The sequence below is a fragment of the Neltuma alba genome, unplaced genomic scaffold (assembly GCF_004799145.2).
Source record: "Neltuma alba isolate B1F8T4 unplaced genomic scaffold, ASM479914v2 tig00003021_pilon, whole genome shotgun sequence".
NCBI classification, from domain to species: Eukaryota; Viridiplantae; Streptophyta; class Magnoliopsida; order Fabales; family Fabaceae; genus Neltuma; species Neltuma alba.
This window is the reverse complement of record NW_021633108.1, coordinates 14,737-33,128: the sequence shown is the minus strand read 5'-3', so window position 1 is coordinate 33,128 and position 18,392 is coordinate 14,737. Positions and strand designations below refer to the sequence as shown.

The window sequence follows — 18,392 nt, the reverse complement described above, 5'->3', positions numbered from 1 at the left end:
AAGATAAGGTGGACAAAGTTTCCGTTTTCTGATGAAGACATTATGCTGTGGCTTCTTTCAGCGAACTGCGGAGGAATGATCCGCTTATTTGTTCTGTGCCTGAATGAAGAATAATTCTATGTTATTTTTGTCCTCATAATTCAAGAATTTGCTATGCCATGATCCTGGTGTTCATGTCAGGTATCTTCTTCTTTTTGGATAAACATGTTGTGCTGTGCTATCTATGCCTCTGTCGTAGCTATACTTTATGATGTATTTGAGTGACTTGTGTGAATGAAAATTCCCAGGACAATGATTTTTTTCTTTAGAGTCCACTGGTATGCCGGCAGTATAAAGGGCATTTAGCAAGTAAATTGAATGTGGTCACCGGGAGATAAATAAGAAAATAGAGTTTGGAAGATGATACGGACAAGGGCAATCGAGAGATCCATTCTATTCCTAGTTGCATGATAAATGGCGTGGAATCGCGTTTAAATAGTTTATAACTGACACTAGCCAAATGGGGAAGTCATTATTTATTTTGAGAAACAAAAATAAGCTTTTGTGATGCAACATCAATAATGTCTCCAACCAAAAATAAATGGCCAGATAACCTGCAGCTGAAGATGGCTTTGCTTTAATTTTCATTGATGGGTCTTCTCCGCTCCGCTTCTGGGTTGAACCTTATGCCCATCCATTTTTTAGGGGATATTTAGTTTTACTTCTTAAAAATGATTTTGTATGGCATAAGATTGATATTTCCCCCTAAATCCTATATTTATCAAGAGATGCCTGCGATTTTATACCAAACTCGGCCATCAAAATTTGAACTAGTTCATCATGCGTAGTGCCTTGTTCTTCATTTTTAGGGTTTGCTTTAATACAATTTAAGTCCTCCAACAAACTAAGCAAGTCGTATGACATAAATAATATGGCTCGTCGCTCAAATTTCATCCGGTTTCCAGTAATCATGCAAAATCTAAATCACCTCTATTCTATCTATTCCGGCTATGAAGACAATAAGGCAACTCATTTCTCATACTTAGCCTTTGAGACTTGAAGTCTCTATTTTCTTCAATTTTTTATTTCAGAAAAGTATTTACTTGTGATTTAGTTTTTGAAAATCTTTCTATTCTTTCAGAGAATTTTTAAGACTCCTGCCAAAAGGATTATGATAATTTACTCATTTCAGACTATTTTTTATACTTTTAAACTCAAAATTAGAATGTTACAACTGAAGCTCTGTCTTGATATTTGTAACATGGTTGCTGACATCATTCTGGTTCATATGCCCTGCAGATCATTCATTTAAAAAAACTGTATCTCTACTCTTTTCCCTCTTTTATGAGGAAAATGAATATGAGGGATGCATGATTTATATAGTTGACATTGACATATGAGGACTTCAAATACTAAAATCTCCTTTAAGGATTTTAGAACTATCAGTTATATTCTGCAACGCTATGACTTATTCTTCTAGGTTTCAAGATGGTTTTTTATTTTAATTTAGGCATCCCCCCGGAGGGGGGGGGCATGAGGGAATTGAATGTATGTGCAGTTCATTTCAAATTTTCACTTGCAATTTTGTAATTCTAAATGACCCAGATCCTTTATTTAAAAGGGAAAAAATCTCGAGGTAGAAACAAATTTAAAGCGTTTATGTAACACAGAAGATCAGGTCAAAATTAGAGATTGGGAAGAATAACTTTAGAAAACTGATTCTTTTTAATGCTTCAATAGCAACACCTGAAAGAACAGCTTGAATGGTGTTGAGGGAGTTCTGGGCGATAAAGCTGAAAATGGTGGGCCGGCGAGGAGAGGTACCAGAGCTTCTTGAACTCGATGGAGAACTCTGAAGAAATCGGCGCGGCCATTGATGGAAGGAATGTCATCGGAATCCGCCGCAAAATGGGTGGCGTGCGAGGGGGCTCAGCGGGCAAAGGATACTTGGGAAGACTCCATGACCTTCAAGGATTGGGCTATATTGCATGAAACCAAACCCTTTCCCGGCTAAATCTTCCATGCTGAGCAAAAGCTTATTTGTATATTTTAAGAAAGAGTATGACGCAAAATGTGTGTGTGAAGTTTTATGTCGTCATCACGTTCACACATGTGTGGACTATAAACAATCTGAATTAAGTTCATTCAACCTATTTATATGAATAATATTGCTTTAGTAAACAACCTCAATCAAATGAATACGTGGCACGATAAAAAAATTATGTAAAATAAGACAGTTGATAGACAAAAATACACATGCATTACCAATTCTCATTGATGCTAGTTATAAGGGCTCCTGTTTCCTAAAGAAGTTACTGTTGATTCCATTTCTAACTCTTCTGCATAGGCCATAGAGTAAACTTAAGAGGTGTTTGGTTAAAATCATAATCATAATTTTAAAAGTACTTTTACAACATATAAAATAGATATATAGAGGAGTTTGCCTTAATTTGTAAAAAAAATACTTTTTAAAAGTACTTCTTAAGCAATCCAAACACCCCATTAGTTAGAAGTGGTTTGTCCTAAGTGTCTTGCATTCTAAATAAAATTAGTCTCTATTATTCACAGGCAATACTCCTCGTCCCGTGAAAAAGGAGGAGGAGAGAACATACAAACTTATGTCAACATGAACAACTTGATTTTCAATTCCTGCCAGTATATCCCTTTATTTGAGCTGTCTATAGTCTCATTTGGCTTATTTTTAACAATATTTTTTCAGTTGTAATCCCTTTTTTATTATTATTTTCTTTTAATTTCTTGTTGCCAGTTATTAGTTCTCGCAAAATAGAGACAATACGAGTTTTTTTATTGATGAAGCTGCGAGCGCGTATGTCGAGAATTAACAAATTAATTTATAGTGGGTTTCTAGAAAACTACTAAAACGACTTGACGTTCTCTTGCATCTATTCAATCTATTATGTCAATGTTATCCCATTCATCATGATGAGTTGGCGTGATTACGATGTTTTAAGGTTCATCCCACTTGGCAACACAAGCAAGAATTTAAGGTTGGTTTTGTCACATAATTAGTTTTTACATATGATTAGATTAGATTTACATTCATATTAGATTAGATAGATTAGCACCTTTTTTTCAGAAAATTATTTTGAGGATAGGATGAGCTAGTTAGCCGTCATAAACGCAATCATGATGGGAATGGGGATTATGTGTCTTAAAGTCCCAACAAAGCGGCAGCAAAGTGCTCCATCGAATATTGTCGTTCATGTGATTTTGTTTGTCGTTTTTGCAGCGGGCAGACTGGCCCTCTCAAGCGGGAATGTTCTAGTTGTTTAGCCGGGCGCCAGCCTTCCAATCTTCCAGACGCATCCTCCTACCTTTTTAAGATTGGATACTCTCTCTCCTGTATCCTCAATATATATAAACGTCATGTAACTTTTTTTTTCTAAATTAAAAGTTAATTAAGTTAATTATTCGAGTATTATCTTCTCAAAAATATTATTATTAATCATATTCATTTGAACTACTTTTAATGAAAATTATTAATATACACAATCATATTACTTGAGAACAAAATAAACAAATATAAATGACAAAATGAACTTAGGCCTTATGTCTAGAGCATAATTGAATCTACAAATAGTTATCATATTAAGCGCGAGAGGCAGTGCATATTAAGTTTTAAGTTAAACAAAATCATTTTTTAAAAAATAATAAATACATCAAAGAAAATGAATTTATGTCTCGTATTTAAAATAAAGTACAATTATTTACTCTCTCCGTTCCTTATTATAAGAGACAAATAACCGAATTACGTTGATAAAAAAACAGTTAAAATTAGTTAAGAACAATTAATGTGTAAAAAATATAATTTTTTCTCAAAAATGCCCTCATTAATAAGGAGAGAGAGCATGAGAAAGAACAATTAAATTATTAAAAGAAAGAGAAGTAGGAGGGAGAGAGAGTGTGAGTTGGAGACAATAAATATGGGTAAAATAGGAAATCAACACAAAAAAGTAGAGACAACTTTTAAGTGTCTCTTATATATAGGAACATGCTATAAGCATCAAATGTCTCTTATAATAAGAAACGGATGGAGTATTTAGTTGCTATATTTTGTTATCTCCACGTAGGCGCGTGCGCGCCCAAAGCCTCCTGCCTTTTTTTTTTACTTCCATTTTCTTGAAAATGTAAATATTTTTTAGGAAAAATAATAAACAAAAACCCTTGAATATGTGAAATCACGGTTTAGATTTGTCAATCTCAAATAGAAATTATGAAATATTGGTTAAAAGATAGAAATGCCCTTCTGCTTTTCATATCCTCTTCCCATATCCATTTCTCAATCTCTCTTGTCATCTCTATTTTCATTTGCTCCATCCTCCCCAACTCATCTCTTAAAACCTTAATTGCACTCATTATTTTTTCTAAGAGTGTTCACGGGACGGATCGGGACTGGGACACGCCCGTCCCGATTCCGTCCCGATGAACAGTAACGGGACTGATTTTCTGTCCCGTGTCCCGGCCCGTCCCGAGGTTGTCCCAGTCTCGGTCGGGACGGGACGGATCTGGGACGGGACGTTCCGAGATTATTTTTTTTATTTTTTTAAAAAAATCTGATTTTTTTAATTATATTTTTTTGAGCTTAAATCTTATAAAAACATCTTTTTTATTTGTTTGGGCACTCTTAAACAAAAGCTCAAAATATTACATATAATAGTCATTAAAAACTCTAAACAAAAGCTTTTAACACAAAAAAACTTGCTAAAAATTCTAATCATCAATAATCTCAATCATTAACAATATAAAAACTCTAAATAAATATATCCATAGTTCTATATGTAACATCCTAAGTTTTACCGGGTCTTAATAGCCTCTTTTGGGTTGATTTTGAGGATAGATTAGTGATTTAATCTTGATCTTGGTGTTTGGGTTGGATTTGAGGTTGGTTGGAGGCATAGGTGAACGTACCCCTCTCAGGGTATGTTCGCCGCGGCGAAGTAACTTCGCCGCGGCGCACCGGGAGTTTCAGAGGGGAGTGTCTTCTCGGGAAGGTTTGGCCGCGGCGAAGTCTGGGGTACGCCGCGGCGAAGTTGTTCTGGTGAGCGAGGCTTCCCTTTCGGGAAGGTTTCGCCGCGGCGAAGGTTAGGGCACGCCGCGGCGAAGTTCTTCTGGGCGAGCGAGAGTTTCCTCTCGGGAAGCTTTCGCCGCGGCGAAAATTGGGGTTCGCCGCGGCGAAGTCAGGTTTTTAGGCGAGTAATCCCTCTCGGGATTAGTTCGCCGCGGCGAAAGGTCGCGATTTTATATAATCGCTGGAGGGTTCAGTGTTGCGAAAATTAGAAAATCTGAAGGAGGAGAGAGGAGCTCTGCTAGGGTTTCGGTTTTGAGGCTTGGGAAAGACATTTCTAAGGATCCATTACCTCAAGTAAGTGATTTTAACCTCTAATCTTCTTTCTTTCTTAGAATTACTTGGAATTTCTGAGGATTTTTAGTGGAACTCTAGGTTTTTCTAAGTTATGATGGAACTGAGGTTTTTGACCGATTGTTTTGAGTTTAATTGATTGCATTGGGTTAGTTTAAGTATTTAATCGGTGTAGTTTCCTTGGATTTAAAGAATCTTGAGTTTCGGAGTTAGGGTTTATGGAATTGGATGATTTGGGATTGAGGATGATAATGTAGAGATTGATTTTGAGTTTTGTGAATTGGGTTATGTTAAGGAGGGTTAAATTGGATGTTTAATCGGTTTAGATTTGTTGTTGGAACCTTAATTGTTCAAATGGGTTGTTGGAGTGTTGCCTTGATAGTTATATCCCCTTGAGTTGGGTAGAGTTTTGATGGGAGATAGGAATTTTGTGTCCCCAAGTGTGTTTTTGGCCACATTATTAGTTTGAAAGCTAATATATGATGGTTGTGTGTTTGTGTGCTTGTGTAGACTGGTTGTGAGTCTTGGTGGTGCACGGGGCCACATCGTTGGTTTGTTATTCCTTGCTCAGGCGAGAGGTAACCACTTTCCAATCCTTAGTACTTGCTTCTGTGGTATTGTGAGTAGATTTATGTTTTGTGCTTTAAATAGAAATTATGTTCGAACCGTATGTTGTGTATAAAAAGGGAAAACCGTCTTGTGGGGGTTTGGACTTATGATGAATGAAATTGTGGAATTGTGAAAGATATGCCACTGAATGAGATTAATTGTGAAGTGATTATTACTCTTGATTATGATTTGAGCATGATGCATTAATTGGGAAATTTGGTGAGAGTTGTCTGTTACTACCACGTGGTAAGGCCTCCATTAATGCATGATGGTTGGCTCTTTACGTCCCCCATAGTGAGGGATAGGCCTTCGGGCTCATTACGTCCCCCAGAGTGAGGGATAGGCCTTTATGGCTCCTTACGTCCCCCATAGTGAGGGATAGGCCGGGTTCGGCTCCTGAAAATCCCCCAAAGTGAGGGATTTGGTTGATGGGATTGCATCATTGCACTGGCATAAATTGTTGTGGCTATCATTATGTATTATTTGTGAACTGCCCCACTTGACACCTCACGAGCACCTATTTAGTAGTACCTAGTATTGGAAAGGTTGGTTACTGGGACTTTGTCTCACCCCGTGGTTTACAATGTTTTCAGGAGAAGGTTCTAGGCGAGCACCTTCGGGAAGAGACGCAGAGGCTTGAGCTGGGTTAGCTTTAGGCCTCTAGCTTTATTATGCATGGATAGTTGTATATTGCCACAGCTAGGGTTTTCTTGAAATATTTTGATTTCCCGGCCTTATTGTAAACTGGAGAATATATTACCTACTCGTTTTGTTGGCCGGAGGCCATTCCTATTACTTTATGAAACTTTGTTATTCGTGCTTGAGATCAATTGGAAAGGGGCTGATTTTGATGTATGTCGTTACCCGGGCCGGAGGCCCGGAGGCCCAGTGATTGTGATTGAATGATGATAGTTGCATGCAACTGCGTTTGAGAGGGAACCAAGTTTTAAATGTAAATTTTCTAAAATTACGCAACCTCTTTCTACTATGGTAGTTGATGTACATTTTTCCTTTTTCTACCATAGTAGTGGTCTTATGAAAAGTATAAATGTTTAAGGAAGAGGGTTTTTACACTATACAATAGTCTCAAATCTTAAAAAAATATGAAAAAAATGATATTATATAAAAAATTAAAAAAATTAAAAAAAAGAGGAACCGGGACAGGACCGCGACGGGACGACCCCGTCCTGTCCCATCCCGGTCCCTTTTTTGTCCCGTCCCGAAAAATTTCGGGACGGATTCGTCCCGTCCCAATAAGACCGGGACGGGCCGGCCTTGAACACCCCTAATTTTTTCTACTGAATGTCTGGATCCCTCTTTCTCTACCCCCAATCTTCCCCAATCTAATTCTATGTTTCAAAATTGTCTTCCTGCAAGAGAGATAGAACACCACTGACAAAACCAAAGGATACGACTGAATGTAAGAAGAAAGAGAGGATAACCCTTCTTCAATCTTTGAAGGTGAGAGATGGAATGAGCGAAAGGAAGAAGGACACCATTATCACTATTTGTCTCCACCTTCAACACAGAACCAAAGAGGACGTTGTGGAAGCTAGATCATGAAAATAAGATTTATGAACCTAATAAGTAATGTAAATCAGTTATATGTTGTAATAATATAGAGCTATTTAATGTTGTATACTTAATCAAAAAAGTGGTGACAACAATGCAGTGACAAAAACACAGAAATTCTGTCATTTGAACAGAGAAAATTAAATTCCTATAAATTGCTTATCAGAAGTTGTCATTCGCTTTATTGAACTTGTCATGAATTGTTTATTAAAACTTGTCATCTGCTAAAAAAATCTAAAAATTGTCATTTAAACATAGAAAATTAAATTTATATAAATTACTTATCAGAAGTTGTCATTCGTCTTATTGAACTTGTCATGAATTACTTGTTACATCTGCCAAAAAAATCTAGAAATTGTCATTTGAATAAAGAAAATTAGATTTGTATGAATTGCTTATCAGAAGTTATCATTTCTCTTATTGAACTTGTTATAAATTGTTTATTAGAACTTGTCATATGGTAAAAACAAGTTTAATAAAGCAAATCATGACTTCTTATAAAATTTTAAGAAAACTATAAGCGGCCCATACGAATCTAGAGATATTTTTTATTTCACGCGCATAACATAGAACGGTGATATATTATTCTTTTCAATAATAAATGTTATTTTTTATATAAAAAATAATTCAAAATTTATAATGTACGTGACAAAATTTAAAAAATTATTGCAAATAGAAGAAATGCATACGACTCACCCATAAAAATAAATTCTAGAACTCACAACTTAAAAATTGTTGTTTCACCCAAAAAAAAATTAAAAATTGTTTATCATCATATTTCTTTCATGAAAAGAACTCATACGAAGCACAACATATGATCAAACATGGATCATATTTATAAGATCTTATTTATAGACTATAATAAAGTCTTATAATTAAAACTAAAAGTAATAAAATTTGAGAAGATATTTAGCATTAATTAGCACAAGTAGCCAGACAAAAAATTACCTTACAATGCATGAATAATCATATTTACTAAACGTGATTGAGTTTAGTAAAAGAGGCTAATACTCATAAACTAATTAATGTTCAAATTCTTGTAGAAAAAAATACTTATATTTAATGTTAGACAATATCTTTAACATGATTACTTTTAATATGAGGGTATCTACGTATGGAAAATATATAAGACGATAGAAAAATAATTATAACATTTTATTTTATTTATACTGATAAGTAGCTTAATTTAGCGAAATAAATGAAAAGCGAAAGTCTTCGAAGGGGATAACGAGTCTTCTTTCCTGGCCACCCAGAAGCGTTGAGTCTTGAGAGCACGCTCTTCCTTAGCAATACCAGTAAGTTACGTAGGAGTCAAACTGACGCTTCTTCCTCCGTTACCTCCCTTGAACCAATCCCACGCGCGCCGGCTTCTTTCTCCCTTCAAACTACTTTCCGAAACACACATGTCAATGTTGTTATGTCCGTTCACGACAAAAAAACATGCGAACCAGAAGAACAGAGAATTATTATCGACTTGAGCCAGAAGAAATAACACCACCCCACTTCTGGCCTCGCATGAAAGGCAGCTCTGATACACACCCCCTCCACAGAGATTACAGGAATTTCTTACCTTTTCCTTTCCTTCCCTCTTCCAAGATCACGACCAGTAAACGGTTGGGTTGACTCGGTGGCTGACTCATTGACTCGACGGAGGATATGGCATCGGAGAATCAGCGAATCGAAGACGAGCTCTCCTACCCGATTCTCCTGGCGGAACGAATCCGAAAGGCTGTCGACGAGGCCGAATCCTTCAAATTTGAGTGTTCCGAAGTGTGGAAGCAAGTCGATCGTCTTCTTCAAATGCTTCGAACCCTGGTTCGCTTCGCCAGCACAACCCCTTCGCTCTACGAGGTACCAATTCGGCGTGTGGCCGCTGAGTTGTCGAAAAACCTCGAACGCGCCCTTACCCTAGTCCGAAAATGTAAGCGACAGAGCTTTCTTCGACGGGTTGTGAACATTGTTAGCACCGCCGATTTCCGGAAAGTTCTTAACTATCTAGAAGCTTCTGTGGGCGACATGAAATGGCTTCTTAGTATCTTCGACACCGACGGCACCGGTTGCGGTGGGATTGAGCTGTCTCTTCCTCCGATTGCCAGCAACGACCCGATTCTCTCGTGGGTTTGGTCGTTCATCGCTTCTATCCAAATGGGTCAATTGAATGATCGCATTGAAGCTGCGAATGAACTAGCTGCGCTTGCTCAAGATAACGATAGGAATAAGAAGATTATAGTTGAAGAAGGTGGGGTTCCCCCATTGCTGAAGCTTTTTAAGGAAAGCACACTTCCAACTGCTCAAATTGCAGCTGCTAGTGCGTTATGTCACTTGGCAAACGATCTTGACAGAGTTAGGACGATTGTGAACGAGCTAGGAGTTCCAACTGTCGTGCAGGTTCTTGGAGATTCGCCGATGAGGGTTCAAATTCGAGCCGCGAATTTGGTGGCTAGAATGGCAAAACATGACCCTGTTGCCCAGGAGGATTTTGCCAGGGAGAATGCAATTAGGCCGCTTGTGACATTGTTGTCTTTCGATACTTTTGATGATGATCATACCGGTCAATTGGGTAAGCAGAGTATTCATTCTATTATGCAAATTAACAAGGAATTGGAGAAAAAGTCAATGGTTAGGTCAAGCAATCGCCCGCTTACGAGTTCACATTCGAATTCATATTTGCATATGGAGGGAAGTAGCCGGGCGGGGAATCACAGAAAGGAGAGGGAGAATGAGGACCCTGAATTGAAGCTTAAGTTGAAGGTTAGTTGTGCCGAGGCTTTGTGGATGCTTGCCAAAGGAAGCGTGTCAAATAGCAGGAAAATAACTGAGACAAAAGGGATGCTTTGTTTGGCGAGGTTGGTTGAGAAGGAGCAAGGAGAGCTTCAGTACAATTGCTTGATGACAATAATGGAGATTACTGCTGCGGCTGAATCAAATGCGGATCTTCGCCGGGCAGCATTTAAGACTAATTCACCCGCTGCTAAAGCCGTGGTGGAACAGCTCTTAAGGGTGATTAAGGATTTTGACAACCCACTTCTAAAAATTCCAGCCATAAAATCAATTGGTTCACTAGCTAGGACATTTCCTGCACGAGAGACTCGGGTAATTGGTCCTCTAGTAACACAAATAAGTCATAAAATGTCTGATGTAGCAACTGAAGCGGTCATTGCGCTCTATAAGTTTGCTTGTCCAGAGAATTTCCTATGTGTGGAGCACTCGAAGGCAATAATTGAGTTCAATGGCGTCCCTGCTCTTATGAGATTCCTACGGCGTAATGAAGATACTCAATTGCATGGACTAATCCTTCTCTGCTACCTTGCACTGCATGCTGGGAACAGTGAATCCTTGGAACAAGAAAGGGTATTGACAACTTTAGAGGGTGTTGATCGAACAGTTATTTCCCAGCATCCGGAAATAAAAGAATTAGTGTCAAAGGCATTAGTTCACCTTAATCTGTACCATGCCGGATCCCATTCTCAAAGGATTTCATATTATCCTTGAGTACTTATTCAGTAAGTTGGTGGGCTATGTTTTCATAGGTTCATGAGAATACTATCGAAATAGTTGCATCCTATGAAGCACTGATACTGGAAAAGATCTAAAGAAGTCATATTCTGTCAGGCATGGATGCTGCCATGCACTAGACGCTCCAATCAGATATGAAATGACACTTCAAATTGCACTTGAACGCTACTTATTTCTTTGTGTCATGTTTTGTGTGTGTATATATTCCGTATCAGTCTTTGGCTTATTAGGTTACATCTGGCTAACCCTTTGTGGATAAAGGGGGTCTATAGGAACAAACCGTACCTCTTGTAAGAATATACTTCAGTTTTTCAGCTTAGGCCGTCTTATCTTTTTTCCCGTGAACTGGGGAACGTGGTGAAGGTCAGAGGTTAAATTTGTTTTGGATAATAAACTCTTTTAAGCCCTTGGAATTTCTCTGTATACCTATTTTGTTGATTAAATTGATTCTCTATCATTCCTTTTGATGCTGCATTGTCTTGTAGTGGGAATAGGATTCTCTGAGATTTGATTTATCCATAGAATATGCAGCTGATATCTTCTTTGCCTCAGACTTGTCTTGATGAATCCTGGACGCTGATATTCTGTGAGTTTGAATATGCTTTGTTCATCTTTGTTTTGGATCTTGTCTTTGTTAGTTTTCTATAGTTTTTTCTGTGGCTACCGTCTACAGGAACGTCACCAATGAAAATACAATCTACACATGCTTCAGATGAGATGACATGCTGGACATAATATGGTTAGTTTGCAGATGAGACAGAGAAATCCGTTCATGTTTCTGAAAAATATCTAATTTAATGTTGGAATAATTCCTCCCCCTGTTCTCAAACAGTTCATGTAGCTTTTTATGAAATTGAAAAATTCTCAATATCTGGTTGTCCTCAGGCTCTGAAATTACCGAGTTTGTGACCTTGGGAATTCTTGAACTCATCCCCAAAAAAAAGGGGCTGTGACTGTAAAAAACGTTACTATTGATCGAAGGGCTTGATTTGTCTTTGTTGATGCTCTTTAACTTGTAAGTTGGGTAGCTTATTCTGGCTTCTGGTTTCATGCTGTGTTGTCATTATCTAAAAAGCTCTTCACTAAGAGGAGTTAACTGATTTATGGTCTTCAGAGGAGTTAGAAGATGCTCAATAAATATATACACTTTAAAAGTCATATTAAAAGCTGAGGCGTAAAAATAGAATGTGATGATCCACTTTAATGACCAAGGCGGGGGGCACTTTGGATTATGGTCAGGCAAGTCACTAGTTTTTGTGTGAGACGAGGTTGAAGAAATTTTTTTCTTTCACTTTCGCAAGATGTTTTGGCCTTCTGGTTACAAGGCAGTAATTTCTTTACCAACAGCGGCTGGAGGTGGGGTGGGCTTTCATATTCTGTTGTGTGGCCAATAAGATAGAATAGAATTCATGGTCTATTTTCACAGCGGCTTCAATTTCTTTTTTTTTTTGGGTGATAAAACAGGGGCTAGGCCCACTACATTACAGAACCATTACAAACAGTATAGACTCTTGGGGAATCTCAGTGCCAGCTAAATCTTCATGAGGATTCTCCGTATTTCAGGCGGAGTGTCCCAGATGGTTCTTGGTGAATCAAGCTGTAGGCTAAGGTGGGCTAGCTTGTCAGCTGCTCGGTTTCCTTCTCTAAAGACATGTCTGATCCTGATTTGCCAATCCTCTTTCATCATCTCCTGAATTTCCTGGAAAACATTCATATGTCGGCTGCGCTCTTTGTTCTGCACTAACAGGTCCACCACTTGCTTAGAATCACATTCCACTTCAATTCTCATGAATCCCATGTCTCGGCATAGTTCTAGTCCTACCAAGATACCCCACGCCTGAGCCTCTACCACCTCACAGCTTTCTAGTTGCACCGAGAAGCCCTTTAGCCACTCTCCACCATCCCCCCTTATTGCTCCTTCAATTTCTGAATACAATACGGTGGACTTCAATGTATTGCAGATATTTAAGGGAAAATTAAGAAAAACTCTTTCATTGCAAATTTTATTGGTAAAATGGACTTTGACAAATTTTTATACATAAAAAAAATATCGGTAGCATACAGAATGAAAAGTAAGGAAGAAAAAGTGGATCGGACACTAAACAAGTTAAGTTAGCAGTTTGAGAGTTAGTTGGTGGGATCGAGTCAACTTGGATCAAACCAGTTATATTAAAATATAATTTAATTAAAAATAACAAAATATAATAATATTAATAATCACTAACAACAAAAGACAAGAAAATATAACAATAATTTGATTATAACAATAACAAAGTACAACAACATTGAGAATTTTAATCTTGATGATTTATCACTAACTAAAATTACTAACATTAATAATCATTGATATCAAAATCATCATTAAAACTCATTCAAATCTATAATGATTGAAAGTTAAATGAGAAAAAAATAGGACTAATAACAATATAATTATCTAAACCAGTTCATTATTAGTTCACTCCAGTTCAATACCAGTTTAACTCTCTTCTGGTTCAACATCCAAACTACCATTTTTTTCCTTTTGAAAACCACTCTGTTTTTTTTGCCAGCATGAAAACCACTCTTCCATTAGGAGATTAATTCGTGATTCTTACAAAACAATGCCTACGATCGGATTGCTAAACCTTCCATATTGGTTCATTTAGGTGCAGTGAATAGTGATGAAGGTCAACCGGATAGAATGAGCCAAACTCTCTGCATTCAAGCGGACATGTCATACTTGTCATCGATCCAGACCATCCCATTAAATTTGACCAGTCGAGGTTTGATTTAATTTTAAATAAAATTTCATCAATTAGGTAAACTCTCACTTCTTTGAAAAATAATTTTATCATCTAAAAGTTCCAAATTAAAAATTTTAAATGTAGATGACTCAAATTTCACTTTACGTCTACTTGATGCAGCGAATTATTAGCTTGTATTCTTCCGAATAATCATCTCTCAAAATGCATTCTACCAATTTGTCCATCCATAAGAGAAATTGGCATCATATAATTCACTACAGCTTTTATGAGAAGGAGGAAAAGCTCAGGGAAAATCAGCATATATTACAATCAGATGACCCAAATGTTACATATACCAGCATCGTCGCCCTTAGTTTTATCACACTACAGTATTGGTTAGAACTGCCCTACCTGACACGAAAGCTTATAACCTACCCAGACAGTTGTTTTCTTCAAAATTCCACAGGGGGCGTCGTGCTCCAAAAGGAACATGGCTGCTGAATTGGAGGCATTAACGAACAAGTTCTGTGACTTCTAGGGACCCCAAAACTAGTCCGAAGGGTGGCCTTGTATAATCTTACCATCTATTGTTTGCTTTCAGAGCTACAAGCACAAGCTAGGTTATTTCATAAAGGAAGACCACTATGGCACTACTTTCAAAATTTGTAGGAATGGCATCCTAGTCAGTTCCTTTTTTTAGCCCATTTTCTGGCTTGCTTTGTCGAGTCCATTGTCAAGAAGTTGCAACATCAGTAGTCAAGGCAAGGGGAATATGAGACTCTTTGCCAGGAATGCATGACAAGTCAACATGAAGGCAAAGCACGCCACCTGTCAGCAAGATGCATGGCGTGATCCCGTGAAGGCAATGAAAGCCTCTGTAGAACTACATTCTTGACACGAGCGGCGGCTCTTTCACCAGCACGTGTGGCAAGTTCTAGGTATACCACAGCTTTCATCGAGTCACCCTCCTGTTCAGATGCAACATCTCTGTTAGAATCATGTATAATCTGAAACACGTACATATAAATAAGACAAAAACCCAAAATCTTATGCCCAGGAACACTTAGCCATTGCTGACAACTATTTCAATCTTATGTATAGATGTCATATAAAAAACAAATTATAAAAACCTAAAGAAAGGGAATACAAAGGTAAATTGGAACCCCCATTAGACGCATAAATGCATGAAAGGCTGTTTTTAATAGAACCTAAAACAGGAGGAATACGCAAAGTTCATGTAAGTCTAATTTGTGTTAGTAACCTAGTGGAACTGAACTCTGAAACTAAATATCGTGATCATGTAAATCTGAGTAGAAATATGGATGATGTGAACTGAAAGTCATATACTACACCTGGACAAAAGATCGCGGTTTAATTACTAACGAACTTTAAAAATAAAGGACGGTGAGACCTTAAAGCTCAAAAGCCAAATCATGAAGTCTAGTTTGATATAAGAAACAGTCACACAGAAGTTGTACGTTTCATTTTTCTTTCTTTTTTTTTCTTGTTTTTGGGGAACCATGAATATTCAAAATAAGAGGGCTCATATTGCTGGTCGAGAAAAATAAAAGGTATAGGTCGATTGCTTACAGAAAAGAGAGAAAGTCCATGCTCGAATTGAGCTTTACTGTGACCATGATCTGCAGCCCGCTTCATCCATTTTCTTGCAAGCTGATGATTATGTGCCAAACCTTCACCGGAGGAGTAGCATAAGGAGATATTGTACATTGCACGCACATACCCTCCTTCTGCAGCTTTCAAATACCATTTAGCCTGTTCCGTGGAAAAAGTTAGTGGCAAAGATCAGCATACACATGCTTGTGCAAGAACAGAATGGCATACTATGACAAGCATTTCTTACATTAAAAAGCCAATTCACAAACAAAGGTTTAATACACCCATCAAATAAAGAAGGAATATAGTTACTGATATCAAGGGATGCTTTATGTTGATGTCAAGCAAATTAACACTTACAGCTTCTCTTATGTTGCAATTGACCTTGTGACCTCGATGAAGGCAAAGCCCCAGTTGGTATTGAGCACGGGCATTCCCACCAATTGAAGCTTTGTATAACCATTTTAAGGCTTCCTTAGTTTTTGGAGGTTCAGCTGCAGAGCAAATTTATACCTTCATAAGCATTTTTTATTGTCATAAACTTTGGTGCCATCAAGGCATGATATGTATGGACAATTTTTATTTTTTAGGATAAAATATATCTCAAACAATCTTTTGTGAAGGAATGCAATGCAATTGCAAATATGGAAAGAGGACCTACTTAAATTAGCTTTCATTTTCTTGTCACTTTCAAGCAAGGAAAAAGCTTTCTTGAAGAAATGCAGAATTCATTTTTTGGGATGCGGGGTTCATATACATGCAGGGTAATTATTATAGCAAAGATAAATTGTAACAAATCTGAGTACAAGTTACAGATAAGTTTCATTGATATGCACCATATAACTGAATTATGAAGCATGAAAACCATCAAACATTATGCAGTCCCAAAAACCGCCCAAGTTCAAATTAAGGTTAAAAAAAAAAAAAACTTACTTGCGTGACTATCGTGAGCCAAGTGAAGTTATATCTTGGAAAGAAATCCTTTGAACGCCTAATAAGGCAAAGCAGAAATACAGATAAAACCAAAACCTCAGTTATTTATAAAAGAACCGGTCCTCGAAAACTGCAGTCTCCCATGACATCGGACAAGTGAAATTTTCCTTCAGCACTCATAGATGCCATAATATTGCACTCAACCCTGAAGGACTAAATGGTTTCACAGCAATGAGTTTCTGACTTTCTGCTGCAACCCGAAGTACGTGCATAATCTTCCATTGTGTGCTTTACGTTGTTTTTATGTTTATTGATTTTGATTTTAACCTCGGCGCAAACTGAAACTCATATTTTAAGAAAACATTTGTGCATGAAAATTTCAAGAGCATGGATATCATTATTACATAACACACAGCTAAGAATCGCTATTAGTATATGTAAATAGTGCACTCAGCAGAAGTGTAGATGAACTATTGAAATGTGATGGCAAAAAAGATGAAGTATTGAAATATGAAGGCACAACATAAGTCTAAAAACATTACATCTTCCACCTTCCGACTTCCAATTTCATTTCTTCTATGCAAATTCTAAATTCACAAGTCCATATTATCAGAATTTATAAATATGCAATATGTAGTTTGGATGAAGGCCTGAGGAGAGGCACTTGTTCTCAAAAACAGGACGGGAAAAAAAGGATTTTAAGACTAAAGATTGAAGCTTCAACTGAGATTTTAGATGAAATGAAATAAAAATGGTAACTATAAAGTTTAAATTCTGGAAATACCTTGCAAATAGGAAATTCCCAAATTGCACTGGCCAGCTGGGTCTCCGAGTTCAGCAGCTCTCTGATACAAAACAATTGCCTTCTCCTTCTCGCCCATCTGCCAGTAAATCAGACCCGCATCAACCATAGCCAGAGCGGAGCCCCGAGCCGCAGCTTTCAGGAAAGAATCTAGGGCCTTGTCTATATTCGGACGAACGCATCTCTTTCCATGCTTGAATCTCTTTCCCCAACTCAGAAGACGCATCGCCTCCCTCAACGGCTTAAGCGCCTCCGACCACGACCGACAAACCAGAGACGCCGCTTGAAGGTTCGGGAGGGTAAAGGAAGCGGCGATTTTCGCAAGAATGTCATAGGGGAGGGCAGAGAAATCGGCATCACGTGATGAAGATCCTGATGGAGCAGACACTGATGATGCCCTTGAGCAGAGCCGAGTTGAGCGACCTGAGTAAGCCGATGCTTTGAAAGGGGTTTTCGAGGTAGAATTTTTAGTGGAAACATCAGAGTTGATCATATTAGGAAATGGAAGAGATGAGAAACGAGAGACCCCAGAGCGAGAAGGCCATGTTCTGTGCTTCATCTTCGTTTCTTGGTGTCCCAGGGCTCCGACAAAGGAACTGAAGAAGCCACTGATTCGTTAAGGACGGGACGAACGGAACAGATTGGGTGACAGACGAAACGACGTCGGTAATTGCTTTCACCTCACGCATTCGCAATTTCGCAAGTCGTGTCCCTTTCTTTTTCACTCCTCTTTTTCTTTTCTTTTTTGATAAGAAAATTACATGCTTCTATTGCAATGTGAACATATAATTTCTATTTCAGAGTGCCGTTGATGTTGATATGTCGTCTCAGAAAAAAATAAAAGAAAAGAAAAAGACAAGCCATCGTTTTCAACTCTGATATTGAAAGCTTTCATAAGATTTTTTTTCTAATTCGTTATTTGCCTAATTTTGTATCAGGTCAATTTTTGAGTTGGTAAATTCAGTTTTTTTAAAATGTAAAATAGATCTTAAAAAATTTAAATCTTTATATTGTATATAATTATTGTATAATTAAAAATAAGTTTTTAATAAAATATTAACTTATCAATCAATCATTAGTATATTATACTCCTTCAATCCTTAATGTAAGAACTAATTAACTAATTTAAGTGAATTAAGAATATTAGTTAAATTGGGTAATATAATATATTTTTTCTAAAATATCCTAAGACCTAAGGATCTTTGTTAATTCACTCCCTCCCTCTTCTACTTAATTATTGTTAAGAAAATATCAATAAGATTAA

At 37.4% G+C, this 18,392-nt stretch overlaps 2 protein-coding genes across 3 annotated transcripts; one reads left to right on the top strand and one right to left on the bottom strand.

The window, feature by feature from the left end:
• Positions 1-9,015: 9,015 nt before the first annotated feature.
• On the top strand, positions 9,016-11,523 carry LOC114740008 (uncharacterized). The gene has a single exon (XM_028928123.1). It carries the CDS (start codon positions 9,197-9,199, stop codon positions 11,030-11,032), a length of 1,836 nt encoding a protein of 611 aa, XP_028783956.1. The 5' UTR covers positions 9,016-9,196; the 3' UTR covers positions 11,033-11,523.
• A 2,463-nt stretch (positions 11,524-13,986) lies between these two features.
• On the bottom strand, positions 13,987-17,799 carry LOC114740011 (F-box protein At1g70590-like). 2 transcript variants are annotated; one of them, XM_028928125.1, is made up of 4 exons: positions 17,111-17,799; positions 15,754-15,887; positions 15,370-15,552; positions 13,987-14,786 (listed from the first exon to the last, which is right to left on the bottom strand). In XM_028928125.1, exons 1-4 carry the CDS (start codon positions 17,685-17,687, stop codon positions 14,583-14,585), a joined length of 1,098 nt encoding a protein of 365 aa, XP_028783958.1. In that variant the 5' UTR covers positions 17,688-17,799; the 3' UTR covers positions 13,987-14,582. The 2 variants fall into 2 exon arrangements, with proteins under 2 accessions (XP_028783958.1, XP_028783959.1); XM_028928126.1 differs by having other exon boundaries at positions 13,987-14,747.
• Between the last annotated feature and the right edge of the window lie 593 nt (positions 17,800-18,392).